Raw genomic sequence first — 17,968 nt, forward strand, 5'->3', positions numbered from 1 at the left:
CACGCACACACACACATACAGACCGGTTGTCTAAAAATCTTCATTCACTCACGTGCGCCACTCCGTGGGCTGTGCGACTGGACGAACCGTTTGCCGGTGTGACAGATCGTTAAAATAAGCTACCACCACTGTTCCTGTGGTTAACGACCAGCTCGGCTGAACTACTGAGCGGGAGACAAAGTTGTATGGTGAAACATTGAAACAAAAGTGAACCGGTGTTGGTGGCCTTGTACTGTACTGTCCAGAGCTGTTTCGGAAGCGTGTCGCTAGGACGATGTTTACAGTTGTTTCCGGTGGCTGCACCTCGCGCCCATACAATGTGTAGATGAGTTATGGGAATGTCGCTGAAATGGATCTCTGATAGCAGTGCTCTGCAGTCTGGCCTGCTGGTCTACGCCATAAAAACGGAATTCCGATAGAGTATGCATCAGGGGAATGCTTATTGTTATCAGTGCCGGATGTAGGAGAGGATGTACATTCCATACATCATAAGCCAATTGCATTGCATTCAAGGGCACAATGATTGATGGGTTTAGTTCTGGGTCTGAATGTACCCCGTGTATTGTATAATTGTCATCATTAGTGTTCGCTTTGTCAATCTTGCAGGTGGTCATTAACGATGCAATTTATTACTAATTAATTGATTTTCTTCAATTTACTTACATTTTATTTTATCTCTTCTTTCTTCACAGTCACCAAGTTCATCCGTATCGGCATTGCTGACAAGAATGACAACCCACCGTACTTTGACAAAGCGCTTTACGAGGCGGAGGTTGATGAAAACGAAGATATACAGCATACTGTGCTCACCGTCACCGCCAAGGATCACGATGAGTGTAAGTATTAAACTGCATTCAACTAAACGTACAACAGTTTGGAATATTTTATTTTGAATTCAACAAAAATAAGAAATTAACTCGAGCAATTGATCGATGATACACTCGACTGCAAGAATATACTAGATTCAAATTATTTTTATTTTATAACATTGGAACAATGCCTTATATTTTTTGCTTCATCAAGACATTTTTAAGAACTCTTCATATTTCTTGCAGCATTTGCTGTGTTACACTCGTCTAGCCTCACAATTTGTTCAACAGTCTTGTTCTTTCATTGGATCCATATTCGAAAGTTTTTATTATGACTTATCCTCTGCCCACGCCCTCCAGCAGGCTCCAATTCCACTTTCAGAAAGTTACCGGAAAGATGCTCTATATATATCGAAGCGAATAAAATAGTTTTGCTTCCATTTATTTTTTTTTCTTTGCAACCAACCAACGAGCGATCTCCTCCACTCTTTTTACATAAAAAGGTCAATTCTTTCCATTTCAACCGAACCGCACTACCAGCCACAGCCTAGCACAAGAATGTGTATGCTAACCTCGAGCGAACAAACCCATAGAAAAACGGGTCTGGCTGCCAACCAGCCAGCCCTACACATCTTCGTGTTCTGAGCTATGATTTTTTATCACCCATTCAAGGCTCAAACTCATTCGTTTTGTGGTCTCGTACCCGAAGCGATGGCTCTCAGGGCAGGGGAGCTATATCCACGCCCATGCACTCACGCCCCGGACCATCACATCCCGCACATTGTGGGCGATAATCTTCGAGATTAATGGAAACGCTTAGCCGACAAGAGCAATAACAGTGTACGGCGGCACAAGATTGCGTACGTTTCAGAGGATAGCGTTAGCTTCTGCCGATCGACTGGCCGGGCCGAGACTTACAGGCAGGAATGATGTAATTCCGTACGTCCGGGTAAAATTTTACAACTAGCAAGAAAGACTAGCTGCAATCATGAGCGAACAGAACGCAGTCATTCGATGCAGCTGTGGTGAAAATTGTTTCATTTAGTTCAACGTTCCAAAAAATAAGCACCATCTTCTCGTCGTAGTGGTAGCTTCCTGCTGAAGAGGACGCAGATGTGCGGCTGCTTGTGGACAGAAGTAGCTTCCTTTCCTTGAACGTCGTACACACATACACACAAAACACACTGCTATCGATTGTACCGAATTGATAGTGTCACTTTCGGGGCTCGGGGTAAATACGGCCGCCAATGCGGCATCAGGGCAGGACACCGCTAAGGATGCGCGTTACGTGGCTGCATGTTTCCGGTGGGTTTTCTCCTCCCTCTAACCCCCTCCTGCACCAGTTCACCATTAGCGGTGGCCAAAGTTTCGCAATATATTTAATAACTTCCGACAGTTGTACCGAGGAAAGGTGCAGCAGGCCCTCCAACAATGGCGACGACGACGAGCAGGAGGTAGCGCAGCGTCGAACCTGTGTGCGTGTTTGGCGTCCGGGATACAACAATGTGTGACCCGGTGCAATTGTAAGTTGCTTCCGGCGTTCGTTCGGATCCGTCCGGGCATACACACCACGGTCGATGCAAAGGAGTCATCGGTTGGATGAATTTCATTGCCCACTTGCATTGAGGTCAGATCTGACCTGGGACCTGGGTGTTTGTGTGTCTGGATTTCGTTTCGAGTACTCTATTGCCCCTGTCTGTCGGAAACATTGGTTTTGCTTTTTTTTGTATGCGAATGGCAAATGGATATCCCTTCCTTACGCTCACCGACAGTGGTTCTGGTTGTCCTATCGGAGGAAGAATGAAATAGACCGAGAACCATTCGATTCGACAAAGCAACATAAACCAAACCATGGGTCCGTGTTTTTTCCTGGATGAATAAAGTGGAAATGACTGCTTTCGCAAACGGGAAACGCTCACCCCTAGATTTTACCAACGGAGGCAATCGACATGGTGATATAAAACATTACCCACCAGAAGCCGCATGATCTTGGATGTGAAAGCTGGACATCCTAGAATATGCTGGTTGTTGTGGAGTGCTGTTTACGCATTATGTCCCTTGGATGTGTACATCACAACCAGTACACACATCAGTCCGTAAGATGAACCGAACTAGCAGCGAGCTTGAAATAGTGTTTGTCGTAGAATTTTGAACACAACACGGTACTCTGCATCCCCGCAGAGCAGCTCCGGCAGAAAAGTTTCCTAACAAACATTGCGTTGCTTATTGCAGTAAAATGTTTATTGCGATTGGGCGCCACCGGAGTGTCCGTCACAGACGAGCGAACCGTCCAACTCTTCCATCCAGCTTTTTTTTACCCAGCTTTGGTGTGATTGAATTTTTGAGAACTCTTTTTGTCTGTGTAGAAATCTCGACCAGTAAGATGCGCACTTACGCACGCTCTCGTAAACGTAGTGGCTCATGAATTAAGCGTACCAAACAGGGAACACTCATCCTTCGCAAATGCTGTAGAGTTGCTGTGGAGACCAACCAACCCACCAAGCACACATTTGTTGACTATTATTTTACACTAAAACCACATCGTAAAAAGCAAAGCTGCTTTGCTACCGCATTGTTTAGCGCCTGTGAAGTGAAGGAAAAGCTTCGCTCTTGGTTCATTCCTTTCTCTTTTAGTGACTTCGCATGTCTTGATACGAGCGTCATTGTTGCATTTACTGTTTTGTTTGTCTGCACGGTTTGCTGCATATGCTCCGCAGTGCAAGAAATGCTGCTGTATAATGGGTGAATATTTGAGCGAGTACGCCAGTCAAAGACAACACTCAGTGCAGGTTGAGCAACAGACCTTGCCCGTACCACCGTAAGGACAGTGTGGAATTGGCTTTGAATTTAACAGCGTTTAAATTTACTCCGTCAAGCGTTGGCGCTCTATCTATCGGGGATATCTTTCTGCAGCTTAAATGGCCTCTTTTTTCAGGAGCGAATGAAACTTATAACGTAAAAAATGTCCTCTCCGTCTACGTTAGGTAGCCAAAAAAGCTACACCGCTCTCGAGAAGATTACGTACTTTCACCGATTCGTTACCGAGTTTTTCCTCGCCACACAGCATCGTTGCAAACTTCTATGCACACAGCTGCGAGTTCGTACTTCATATGGGAGCTTTTTCTCGTGTTTTTTTTTTGTTTTCAATGGCTCGACAAGCACATGCTGGTCGTTTTGTTTCATGTGCAAAATATGTGGCAAACATTCGTTCGCTTCCTTTACGGGGCTTTCGAGCGGCGCAAAAACAAGGACGTCCTACTAAAGTAGGTAGCGCGCAGAGCTTATGAATTTTAATAACGCAGGCCATTCTAAATTTATTAAAATATCACTATGTGCAATAAGGTACCAAGAGAGACAGAGAGAGAGAGAGAGAGAATGAAAGAAAGACCGTAAGAGGAACACGTAACTTTCTGGGTGAATGCGGGTTAGAGGAAAACTCTTTAGTCGCTGTTTTACTGCGTCGGTGCACGTTTGTGTATGCGAACTTGCGTCGTTTAACTTTTCTGCCGTTCAAGCTTGAGCCTAATGGTAGTGCGTGCGAGCCTTTTTTCCCAGTGATGAGTCATATTACTTTTTTTTTGTTACCGTGCAAGATTAATCATCAGAGAAGCAAAGGTGCATTTTCGAATGAAATTCACATCATTTTTGCACAACTTGTTTCGTCGTATTTGCTGTACGTTTTATTGCGTCTGCAACAAATAACTTATTGAAGGCAACAATTTTTTATTAACATAGTTTGCAGTTTTGTCCACTCTCTTTCCCGCGTGCCTTGCAAACCAAACACAATGCAGCCATAAAGTTTCTATAGAATTATTATGTTATGCTTTTTTCCTGGAGAATATCTTTTCATTCATTCATGTTGGCTCATCGTCGATGTTTATAATGTTCCGACGAACAATGTGAATGTAAACGAAGTAGATAATCGCTTGTGCAGAACACTCAATGATCTTGTTCCTTTCATTAAAAAAAGAAAGAAAACGAAAAACTAAAACTACATGCTCGGCAAAACACCGTGTTCAGTTTAATAGAAGCAAAAATGTTTTCCTCCTATCTTTTCCTACTCAATCAAGAGAGAGTAGCCGCTGTTGTTGTTGAACGAATAGTGCTTCGGTTCATAATTTATGAATTTTACGGCAACCACTAGAAAGTGAATGGTTGGCTCACTCGTTGACTTCTCAAAAGGAGACTGGTAGGCGTTTAACCACGGTTCCTCTTTTTCGTTCGGTTGGGGTAAACGGGAAGAAAAACTGTTTATGCTCGGCAGGCTATTTTCGTCGCAAGTTAGCCCATGAGTGTGGGCCGGGACTGAGCCGGGTTGGAGCTACCAGGCAGCAAAACAAATAGACCGAAAAAGAAGGTTGAGCTTGCTTCAACAACGGTTGTTTGAAGGATATTGCCAAAAGGATTAGTTAGTGGGAAGGTTTTTGTTTCGTGCCTGTTAGGGGGCGTTCGGTACCAGGCGCACCCTTTATGTTTATATGCCATCGTTGATCGAGGCGACTCGTGCAGCCGGTTTTTTAGGTAAACGTTTTCATTATATGTTTTTACTCCTTTTTGATTTCTCAACGCTATTTTGGAATGAGTTTAATGCATTGAGACAAGGAAGCTTCTTGTCAGTAGATGAATATGACGTAAACTATAAAATACTGATGTTATTTACGACTGCTGCCATACTTAAAACCGATGCTTTTATGTGTTGGAGTTGGAAAATAAGTTTGCCTTTTTACTAAAAGAAAAGCACTAAATACGCAGTTTTTTTTTAATCGAAAAATTGGATGTTGTCCGTATTTTTCTTGCTTAATATATGCCTTCTTCAAAAAGTCCCTGAAACGATGCGATCTATTCTGTAATAATTATGTTTTTTGTTTCTCCAAAAATTCTTTCCACTATTTGTGTGCCAATTTAATTTTCATCTCTCACTGCCTCTAAATGTGTGCCACCGTCGTTGTGACTACTCCCATCCCGTGCCTGCGAATACCAGAAAGCATTAATTTCCGAGCAACATAACCGGAAAACAGCATCCGCCGGCAGCAAGGGCCCCGTTCAATTTGTTATTTTAATTGCCTTATTAAATTAACCGGAACGATCTTGTTTACAACTTTTGACTTTAGCTCTGTGACTATTGACTAATTTCCGGGTGAGGGGTTTTTTTGCTAATGGTTGCTGTTGTCGCGTTCTTTTTTTAAATCCTTGTTTTTTTTTCGAGTTTCACATACTTTCGTTAACCCGTGGGATTTTTTTTGTCTTATTTTCTACCAAAAATGTGCCATCGCAACAACTTCATCCTTGTGTAAGCCCGGGACCGTCGGGGCAGTTTCGGAGTATGTTTCACATTTTAGCGCCACTTTTTCCCCCTGCCATTGCCAGCATCGTTTGGAGGAGTGTATATGTATGTGTATGACTTTTGGCAGCTTGGTCGTCCGCGTAGCCAAAATCTCTCACACGATGAACCTTTCTTGGTTTCCGGGTGGGTTTCGGTTTATTTTCCGGCTTTCAAACCCTTCGGAAACATTGCGTCTCTGATATGTAACCGAGGAAGAGCGGTACAGCAAACTTTCCGCTTCCCTCTTTCGTTGCTACTGGTGACCCTCCGTGGCTAGTGGCGATATAAATCGTTCAAAATGAAATAGAACAAACGACGAAAGTGCAAACCATGCGAGCGCCCTGGTGTGTGTGTTATTGTGCTTACTGTGAGAAACATAGGGCTAGGCATGGAGCGCCTGGCCAAACAGGGATCATGACAGTTTCTTCTTCACGTGCTTTCGCTTCCCATACTTCATAAGGGGCACTCGAGTCGCAGTAAATTTCGTGCCGTTTCCGCCGAGTGGGCACTTCGCTGTGTGCCACGCTGCACATTTTTGGAGCGACCGGCTTGTAGCGGCTTTTGTAATGTACTTGGGCGTTCTTTTTTTTGCGTTGCTTTCTCTACGTACCTCCCATTATGGGGAGTATCGATCACCGAACCGCAAGCGCGTTCAAGAGTGCCGTAAAACTTTCACCAACCAGGCCCGGATTCCGGTCGACGTTTTGGTCCCGGGGTTGAATGATGAACGAGTTTAATTTCGGTTGGACAAATTCGGGAGCAACCTCGAGCAGAGATCTCGAGAAGATCGCGAGAAGTGGAAATGATGGTGCAAGGGGTGATAAATACTCTTCTGCTGGCCTGAGCCACACAGCCACAGCCCAGCGGCAGATACACGCTGAGAGCAATTTGTTTATTTTTTACTGCCTGCTGGTTGGTTTCGTCGCTTCTTCATAGACCAACTTTCGTGTTTGGGTCGTTTGTGTGGTTTTCCATTTTCTTGGATTCTCTTGAATTTTACGACAGCAGTGGCCACATCCTGACTTACTGTCCTTGCCTCCCGCCACGGGTTTGCAATGGACTGGAAAATTATACCACGGGGAAACTGTAAACAAGTATCCATTAGTATTTGCGATCGAGACAGAAGCGCACTGAAAGCTAATTCAAGGAAATGCCAAAATAAATAACACAACTCTTCCTGTCGATTTCTTGGTAATGATAACCACCAAAATTAATTTTAAAACACTTTTCCGAAGCTATCGGGTTGGTGTGGTGGTTTCTGTGGTTTAAATAAATTATGTAGTTTATATTGCTAGTTATAATAATAGGTTTTTGTTTAGTAAATCTGAGCAAATGAAGGCAACGTATTTATTAAAAAATTAACAATGTTTATTATACGCTTCTTCACACTGTTATCATGTTCTATCACTTGTGAATGAGATGAACAATCGAAAGGAATGCAATAAATTATCTTCTCGATGTTGCTTTCCGCGTGAAAATGCATCTATTGTAGCATGGAAAAAATGATCGAACGAGGGAAAGATGCGCTAATTTAAATTAATATCCGTCGCATTCAAAACATGCACCACCCAGAGTCTCATTGAAGGCACATTGCACATCCTTTCCTATACCCCTGTGTGCATGTGTGCACAGCGTATTTGAAATCAACGTGCCCTTGCCGTTTCTGCTGGAACACTTTGCTCTGCCGGAGGTCTCACGCACTGATCAGAAAATGGATGAGCTTTCTTTTCGTCATCATCAGTCTTGCCAGTTTGTAGATTCAACCGACCCCAACAATGGATGAACACGGAACGGGGTGTCATCCTTATAATCAGGTCGCTCTTGTGCAACCAACCAGTCGATGCATCTAGGCGACATGTATGCACCCGGAATCTTCGCCAGCTAGGCAGCTAGGTGCGTTTTTCCCAGAGCTCATCGTTTCGCCGCACGCGAGCAAACGTGCACGACATGATAACGACAACGACCACGGCGAGCGCACGATGAGCGCCGGCGAAGCATTAATGTAAACAATAATTTATCTCACAACACTTCCTGCGTGTCACCGCCACCGTGTCTCCGCGGTGAAAAGTGTGCACTGCGCAACCGATCCGCTGGCGGCTGGTGGTAACAAACGAATCCGGTAGTCTGTCGGGTCGGTGATCCGTTCGTGATAGAACCAGAACCACCCGAAAAAGAACATTGTTTCATTCGCGTGCGCGGCCGCTAACGCAACGAAGTATTAAACCGATAGGGTACTGCAAGCGCGCCACAAAAACTTGCTCACAGTGCTAAGGAGGGTAATGGTAGCCGTGTGCAGTTTGGTGTTCTCCAGTCATAAATTGATTATGATAGTTTTACCACCGGAGCCCCAAAACCGACATCTTCAAAGGCGCGAGCGCTTTTGTGAAGTGGCATTATGCATTTCCTATCTGTATGTGGCTCGCCCTTCAAAAATATTCCTTTTCACAGACACACACATGCACACACAAAGATAACAATAGTAGCCCAACCGAGAAGTCGAGTCTGCGATATGCGAAAGTTCATACTTCTCGTGTTCATTTATCCGTCGCCCTTTTTGCCACTGAAAAACCTCGCCCGTAAGCCCAATGCTCGTGGTGGTGTGTTCAAATTTTTCAAGTCCACTGCTCTGGTACTGTACCAACGCAAGCTCCCGTTTTTGCTTCCAGGCTTGACTTTTTGACCGAACAACTACACATACACAACGAAAAACACAGTTTGAATGTGATTAAAAACGGCGGAAATAAACAACAGACATGGCATTTCGTATTTGGTTAGCATTATCTCCAAATTTGTTTTAGCCCTTTTATCTTTCTATATGCACCGTAACAGTAATTTTCATTTCCGGCAGCAAGGGACCAGGCGGCCCCAGCTGCGCTCCCTCCGCCACTCTGGTTGTCGCTGTGTGCATATGTGTTTTGCTGCGTACGGTGTGTGCATTTTTCATGGTGCCCTTTTACCCTGGCAGGGGTTAAGTTTGTGGTGCTGCTAGCTATATTTATGTTTTGTGTATGTGTTTTTTTTTGTCTATCGTACGAAAAATTGGAGACAGTATATTTTTGTTCGTTATTCGTTCGCAAGGCAAAAGGGCAATTCAGCTTTGAGCAAAATAAATAGGAGCTTTTCTATGTTTGGTTCCGTTTTTTTCGATGTGTCGGTAGAATCAAATATTTGCCGCAGCATTTATGTCCAGAAGTATTTTTCCCATTTATTCGTTCTTTTTAGTTTTTAAATGAATAACAACAAAAAAACCTGTTTTACCTATGCTGTACAACCAATCACTCGTACATATGCGTACTGTGTTTCTATTGAAATTGAAAAATAACACATGCTCTTGATAGGATCGACCAACTTTTTGGCAGGTTATTTTGTGGCTGGCAAACATGGATCAAACGAAGCGTTCGTTCCTTGTTACAAACGCACACACACGCACGCACACACACACGGGTTGCTAGTTGCGCTTCACGGGTTTTGTTCTCGGAACGGGCGAACTTTCCAAATTGGAACACTTTGCATCCGATCTCTGATCGTTAAATTGAGTACCCCATCCGCCCATTTACCTTTTACCGAGAATTTACCTTTTACCGAGACTGCTATGAACTGGGCGGAAGTAAATCCATCCTCAACACGCTTCCGGTAAACCTCAAGCTGACGGTGTTGTGGGCTGCTGTCAGCTTTAATCGTAACGTACTTTGACACTTTAATCCACCGAACAGTTATGGTGCTGCTGTGCTACCGTTGGGAGGCAGGTGACAAGGTGTGTAGGTTTCGGCTTTTGCTTTGTGTATTATTTGCATCGTCTTGTCGAGACAGAGTTCGAGAGCGAGAGGGGAAAACCTTCATAGTAGGTACTGCTTTTCACCCATTCCCGGTCTTTGGACAGCTTCTCTGTAACCGACCAAATGGAACACGCATGGTATGGAACGTGGTTCCAAAGAGCGATCTGTAGCTGTATTTGTTTTCCTTTGATGTACAGCATCCAATCGGATCGGTAAAGTGTCAACGTAGGCAAGCTGAACCGTTTTCCGAGTCACCCTTCAAGTTATGTGTCTTGAACAACGTCCCGGGGATGTCTGACGTTAGCTTGTTGTTTAAAGTATCACCGTAACGAGGTAGACACAGATTTGTGTAAGCTCCAACTTATGGTTCGTCTTTACCTTTGCTCGCTATGTTTCTTGTGCCAGCGTTTTCCTTAGCTTAATCTTTGATTGCCTCCAAACAGTGTGTCGTCACAATATCCGTTTTAAATTTTTGCGTGTTGTAAAGCATTTTTATGGATTAAATTTTGCACCCCGGAGCCCTCAGAACGCTCGCAAGAAAGATATTTCTCTTTTTGATCTTGTTAGATTCATTGTCTCTGGGGAGAAGTTTCCATAGAGCTATATTGTAAATGCCTGAACACAAAAGTTCTTCAAGTTTATTCGAAGCTTCTGCTGACACGGTGAAAGATTTCCTTTCGTCAGGCATGAAGCACCATACTCTAGTGCGATACGCACCAGAAGAGACGACACAGCAAGAACTACGTGATAGTGTTATAAAGACCCAGTGAGCGCACCACCCGATAACAGACCTTAAACGGGTACCGATTGAACGATCCCAATAGTTGTGTTAAACTAAAGACACCAACATCATCACCTTAGAACATACTAAACACATAAACACACCACTAAACTATCCTACCTCTTGTGTTGAGCTGCATGCTTAAACTAAACTGTTTCTATACATTCTTCTTTCTCTTCTCAACAGCGTCGCGTATTCGATACGAGATCACGAGCGGTAACATAGGCGGTGCCTTCGCCGTCAAGAACATGACGGGCGCTATCTACGTCGCCGGCGCCCTGGACTACGAGACGAGGAAACGAGTAAGTATATATGAAAAACGTCCGAAGCTCGTTTTACACATGGAGACACATTGTTTTGCCTCACATCTACATAATAGGGAGCGCACAAAAAAAAACAACGTAAAAATAGCTCCCGGCAGCGAGGTTAAACCTTTCTCCCATCTCGTTGAATGTGGGAGACGCAAAGGTTGAAACGCGACGGTATGACAGGGAAACTCCCCAGACATGGCATTATTTTTATTCGACATTTTATTGCTACAGTTTATGTGGATGACTGTATGCTTTCGTGCTCTCGAATTGCTCGAACGCGTACAAGTGGGTACCAGTGAGTGTATGTGTGCGCGCGTTTCTATTTGTTTATGCGCTCGGTTGTTTGGTTTTTCCTTCCGATCTGCTGCTCTTGCGGTACTGCTTTGTGCACGTACCAAAGTGCATCGATTTACTTTATCGCACCTCTACTATCACCACAGACAGGTCCCCCAAACATACGTACGTACGTACGTACGCAAACACGCAATGGCAGCGCTGCAGCCTTATATCATCACACACGCGCGTGCGGGGTTGAGGGGGGAACGAAGAAAAATCGCACACAAGGAAAAACGACACGACGCAGCGCAAAATCAAATGGACAGATTTATTATTTTTACGTGCCTTCCGGTACGGAAGCGATGTTGAACGCCGCTTGAACGGGCGGACATTTCACGAGAAAGATGTGAATGGAAAAAGATGGGGGTCAAATGGAAAAAATTACAACCACGCAAAAAACAGCTCGTTTTTGATGAAAAAAAAAACCGGACAAAGCGGGATTTCTAGTGTGGCGCATAAATACATAATCTACAGACTCAATAACAGGTCCAAAAACGATCCGAAATATTATCGTTTTTGCGCATCCTTTTTGCATTCGCATGTTCGATGCAGCAGCAGCAGCAGCACCAGCGGGGTGTGATTAATCGCAACAGTGATGTGGAAAATTTATGTCATATTAAAACGAGCTGTAAGGAGTCGAATTGAAAATTTAATGCCTTTTTCCCATCACACGGCAATGTGTGGACGCCCCTCTGAGTAAGGCCTTCTCATGTGTAGCTGTATGGAGCCACCCTCAAGGCGCCCGTACTGTGGCCGTACGCTAAATCGAGAGTAATGCACAATCTTTGTCCTGCCAAATGGACGATTTCCCGCTATGAGTTGACACTAAAACAACCGCACCATATGGTGATCGAAAGTGCAACCCCCAGTGGAGAAATTCGATTTGGAGAACTAAGTTAGCTGTGTTCCAGATTTTTTTTTTGTTTCCTTCATCCCAACAACTAAACGTTTTATAGCTATAGTTTATGGGGAAGCGGCTGCCCTTCTTATGGACCTGATTGTGCTAAAAGCTAAATCCATATTGATTGAACTATTCAACTGCGCCGGGAGACAGGGACGTGACATTAGCTTAACACACACAGCCAGTGGTCAATGGCTTTTCCGAAAACGAATACCGTCCATTTTCCTGTACACCAGCTATTGTCCTATGTAGGTGAGCTACACGGTTCGAGCTGGAGTTGCTTAAATATCCCGAGGATTTATGTCGCGTTACCATAGCGGCACGAACAACCACGCCTGAAGGTTGATGGATTCCGAATGGCTCACAAGCGTATATTCCCACCCCGAAACCCATCCGGCCCAAACAGGTCTGGTGTGGTTTATATTGTTATCCTGCATTCTCTCTCTCTCGCTCTCTTTCTCTCTTATCCATTAATCCGTTCTGTCTCTTCCCTAACGCCTCCGCGCGCATTCAGTACGAACTTCGTCTCGCAGCATCGGATAACCTGAAGGAGAACTACACCACCGTCGTGATTCACGTGAAGGACGTCAACGATAATCCGCCCGTTTTCGAGCGGCCAACGTACCGGACGCAGATTACCGAGGAGGACGATCGGAACCTTCCGAAGCGTGTGCTGCAGGTCGAACATGCAATTTCACTGAAATCCTTCGATCCTTCCCTTTTTTTTCGTATTTGTTCTGTGCATCCACCTCCTTTTCACCTTTTACCTTCGACACAGCATTTTAAGTTCGTTTACCTCGTGTTTGTCACTTTATGAAGTTGTCATAGTTGTCATTATCCGATTACTTCCAATGTCGTATGTCCTTTGAGTTCAGTTGCTTTTAGGTTTAAAAAGAACACATCTTGCATGCATATATTGTTATTCCTCCCAGTACGGCATGGTTAGCTAACAGATTTCCCTTACTTTTTATGCCAATCGTTAGATATATGACCTTAAATTATAATCCAATGTTTCTTACAGCTATTGTTCAAGTCAGAGACTTGTAATTTTCCTTTCTATATTGAAACAATTTCACAATTTTATGATGCGTGCCTTAAACTTTGGATACAGGCCAACACTAAAGCTGAAGCTCACCTGGAACCATTGTCATATTCGCGTCTTTCATCCATGTTTACTCCACGGTTTAATATTCAAATTCGTTATTTGAACAATGTTTGCCCAAAATGCCGCCCCGAAAACAACGCTGCCGGCAGCCGTCCCATCAATCGATAGGATAATTAATGCTTTCTCCTAGATTACAGGTATACATTTCACAAAATGCCACTCACACAGAGCTCCTGTTTCGAAAGGTCACAGCAAACGTCGCCCGAAACAACGGATGCGTTACCACCAATTCCCCCCTCCCACATATATTCAAAACATCGCGCATAATGCGATTATCCAATCCCTTTCCATCGCCTTGTCTCAGCCCCATCACGTCGGCAGCTGGTACAAGCTGCGGACGTGCGGAACCGAGCTCTCGCGCACCATATGTTTCGCTAATGTTCGAAATCAGATTTACAACTGATTAAATTTTATCACCTAATTTCCATCGGCATAACATTGGGGTTCCCACCCCTTGTCTAACCATGCACTGTGGCATGCGGTTGGGAAAATTTTGGTCGATGAACCTGGCTACCAACTCGCGCGGCCCTACCTGCGCTGGTGGCCTGCGGCAATTCTAAATGGGCTATAAAATTGATAATTCATTTATTTTCCATAACTCATTGACAGACAGGTCCCCGGGGCGAACGGGCGAACAAAATGCTTCTCCTCTCCGCGCCCCACGCAATGTAATGCCACAGACTGCGGTTTTGCTACCGTTCGAGGACGCTAACCGGAGGAAGATTGCGGATCCGGTCGATCTGGGCTTCGTGGTTTCCCTCTGGTTTTCACTCGCGTGCCCACCGCAGTTTCGCGCAACTATCACGACAACCGGTTTGCCATTGCACGGGCTGTCCAATGTTTTCCCTCAGCCAAGGGAGCACCGATTTATGAACCGTCACTCCACGCCGGATGTGTGCGATAGTGTGCGGTCCGTCGGATCCCCAATAGTCTTTCTCTATGCGGTACCAACAGCAAACCGCTCGGGCACTGGTCGTTTTCCCACCACCCACAAGCCTTTTCCCACCGCCAAATCAAACAAAAAGTAATCGTAAATATTTCACCATTGCGGTTCTGTGTCTTGCTTGAAATCTTCACATCCTGTTACATCGGGAGGGAAGGTAAATGGGACTGTAAATTGCGACCATTTTACCCATGACCCTGTTGTGAGCTGTGTAAAGCGGTACGGTTTTCCGCGATTTCGGTATACGGTGGGCCGACCGATCGGCTTACAACTTGTTGAATAATGTATGCGCGCGCTTTGAAGCGGCCCTTCGGTCGTCGTCCGGTAAGCGAGAGGTTGCTTCAACTATTCGGTTGCACGAACAACAGTCTCCCCCTCCCCCCCCCCCCCCCCCCGGCATTCGTTTACGTTCAATTCACAAACCTTCTCTAACGGGCCAAAGGAGCTTTATCGGATCACGCAAAATTTAAGCCGACGAGTAGGGAGAGGAAACAGAGCAGCAGGGAGAAAAAAAGCTTCCTACACGGTGCGAAACGTGCAACAAACCGTTAACTAATTGCAACCTGGGGTCCCTTCTCTCCCCGTGTCATATTCTTCCCCTTCCCTAGTACTATTTGACGCTGGTCGCCTCCGACAGCCTGAACGAGAACGAAACGATCATTGTGATCAACGTAAAGGACGTGAACGATATGCCACCGAGCTTCCCGCAGCAGGTCTACGAGCGCACGATGGACGAGGAGCTGGCCGTCCCGTTCCCGATCATGCAGGTTGTTTTCCTTTCCACCTACCTAATTCTGGTGACGGTGATGGGTTGGTTGCTGGGTGAACCCTGAGTGGTCGCTTTCGCTGTTGGTTTGTGCGTGTACGATACCGTTTAAATGGTGGTGGTAGGCAGTTAAGAAGCAAGCTCTTGCGCCTGAACTTATGCAATCGATACACCCGGAGGGCACGTAAAGTGCGCTCTCTAGGTGCGCTCCCTATCTACAAGCACGAGCAAACACTAATCCATCCATCAAAGTGTGGTAGACAATCGAACTTTCCCAAACCTACAATAACCTTCAATATCTCCACACACACACACACTGTTTCATTCAGTATTACCTAACTGCTTTCGTAGAACCGCTTGCCTAGCGCAAAAGGGTGGGTGCTGGTAGCATGTTAATCGAGCTGACAGTTGGCGTAAATCGACCTCCCGCTCTGCGATGGAGTCCTTATCGCACGGGTAACACCTACTACCGTGGCAGCGCTTCGTGCGACCTGTGATCTGTGCCAATCGGTTTACTGCGCCGACAGCGATATATCGTGGCTTTGACGTTTCGTGGGTTTTTGGTGGTGGTTTCCTGTATAATCGCTCTTCGTTCTACTAACCCTTTTCGTTGTTTTTGTACTATATTTGATTGATCGAAATTGATGTGTTGGATTTGGGGACAATTCTGAAAATTCCTAATCAATATAAATGGAGTTCTTTTGTGCCGGGTTAATGTCCGCTAATCCTCTTTGTCTAGCTTAATGCAGCTAAGCTGTCGTCGTTTAATGCTCTGCTATAGGCAATATGTATTTTTTTAGCTTATTACAGATACCAAAAACTCTCCCATTTTTCGTCTCAAACATCACATCCACACACGTTTATCAGTAAGAGAAACTCTTTTTGCTGCCTGCAAATACTCCTGTGTCCGCCTGCTGTCACACATGGGAAAGCAACACCTGCCTGCGGTATTGTCGGGCGGACACATTGGATTAATTAAATTTTATTTGCTTTCCGCGTGTTCCCGCAGCGCTTTCATCGAAATTCGTTCCACGCCGAATGTTGTTGCAAATTCTTTACCCCACCCCTGTGCAGTAGTTTGTGTTGTTTTAATTGGGTGTATAACGCACTGGAAGAACCAGCCGCCGGGGAGATCCTGCCGAGCTGAAATCGTTCAGCAATGCGTGTACCAGGAATCGAGCTCACCACCCCTCGGCTCTTGCTTCCCTGGCATTTTGTGACCTGTTTGGATATCCAGCAAAAGGCAATTGCTTCTTCCCTTTGCCAAACATACACCCTACGTAGGCGTTCAAACACATTTCGGTTGTTTAAAATTTTTTTCTTCTTCTTCTACGAATAGGGCTCCCTCTGCAAGGAGCTTTTACGTTGTCTTGCTGTTGGTGTTTTAGTCCTTTAGGTGACTAGAACGCTGGTACACTTGGAAGATTCCTGTTGAGAGTGCACAATGTTTAACCATTCCATTCCGAGAAGGCTTGAATGTCTGCGCCTTTCTCCTGTTGTGGAATTGTTAACTTTGGGCCAATCAAACATGGCTCACGGGGATAACAGTACGTTTGGTATGAGACCGATTTGAGGATGAAAATTCTCTTTAACTCTAGCACTCCCGAAATCTTTTCTACGACGTAGGTTTAGGAAACATGTTGTAGGCATTGCAGCAACTTTGGTAAATGGAGAGTAAAAATAATATAAAGTCCATAGGTTTTCCAGGCTGAAAAGTGTAAATTTCCCGAACTATTGAATTATGCAGAACTCACTTATTTTTTTCGTAACTAATTGTTTTAGATTTTTTTTTTCGACAATTTCGATCAAAACCAACCAACGAATACTAATTTTTAACAAGCTACTGTCTTAGTTAAAAACTGGAAAAATATTGAACAATGTAACTTTATTCAAATTCTTCTTCTTCTTTGGCACAACCATAGTCGGTCAAGGCCTATACCACTAGTGGGCTTGGCTTCCAGAGACTTATTCATTACCATAGCAGAATAATAAGTCCGTATGGGGGCACGGTCCCATTCGGGGCTTAAACCCATGACAGGCATGTTGTTAAGTTGTACGAGTTGACAACTGTACCGGTTGCGCTCATTCAAATTAGTTTTTTTATGTTGCCTTATGGTAGACTCTATTATCAAAATAATTGTAAAATTTATTAAAAATATTTAAAACTTGTCAAAATTAAATCATCTCAACATCTGTAATAGCACTAAGTAACCGTCATGCGTTATGAAAACTCCGTGCATCGGCGTACCAGTGACATTACCGTGATTGAAATGTGTTTCGCAGCCGTGCAAAAGATTATTTGCCCTTCACCCATGTCATCGTGACACTTGGAAGAAAGGCGTAAAATTGTATGATGGTGAAGAAAAAAAACCTTCCTGAGAAAGACCACACACACACATCCCCTTTTTCGTGAAGCTTACCCAATCAAAGGTTGCACCTGCAGCTCTATCAATCTCTGAACTGGCACTGCCAAGGCTTGGGTGACTTTATTTTCGCTAAGAATTTTAACACTTTGGCATAGCACTGCGGTGCCTCAAGCCGTACGGATAGCGCGAGTGACAGGAAAAAGAGCTACTGAGGAGGAAATTGCATTCACCGGATCGAAAGTGTGAAAGACTGACATTCAAACGGTGGTGCACTGGGCATACACAAATTGGAATTGGAAAAATAAAACTGCACGAACCTCGTAAGAAGATGTTTGCAAAAAAAAGACCACTTCCACCACGCAAATCGTTTTTGCATATTCCATCGAACGACGTATGGCGCGTGTTGGACTTGAAAATTCAATTATCTGCTACTCAAAATTGAATCCCACCGAGCGTGGTACCACTACCTTGCCAACGTTCACGTTCGAATG

At 44.6% G+C, this 17,968-nt stretch overlaps 1 protein-coding gene across 18 annotated transcripts in view; it reads left to right on the forward strand.

The window, feature by feature from the left end:
• The window catches only part of LOC1279132 (neural-cadherin), a 253,380-nt gene that overhangs the window by 185,853 nt on the left and 49,559 nt on the right, over window positions 1-17,968 (forward strand). For 14 of the 18 annotated variants that reach the window (XM_061661989.1, XM_061661987.1, XM_061661984.1 and 11 more), the window contains 3 exons: window positions 693-836; window positions 10,876-10,991; window positions 12,752-12,916. In XM_061661989.1, coding sequence (XP_061517973.1) covers window positions 693-836; window positions 10,876-10,991; window positions 12,752-12,916 — 425 coding nt within the window. Of the gene's footprint in view, window positions 1-692; window positions 837-10,875; window positions 10,992-12,751; window positions 12,917-14,953; window positions 15,113-17,968 lie in introns of all 18 variants that reach the window. The other 4 variants (XM_061661997.1, XM_061661999.1, XM_061661996.1 and 1 more) reach the window with 1 other exon arrangement.

Source organism: Anopheles gambiae, chromosome 3 (genome assembly GCF_943734735.2).
Source record: "Anopheles gambiae chromosome 3, idAnoGambNW_F1_1, whole genome shotgun sequence".
In the NCBI taxonomy this organism is placed as follows: Eukaryota; Metazoa; Arthropoda; class Insecta; order Diptera; family Culicidae; genus Anopheles; species Anopheles gambiae.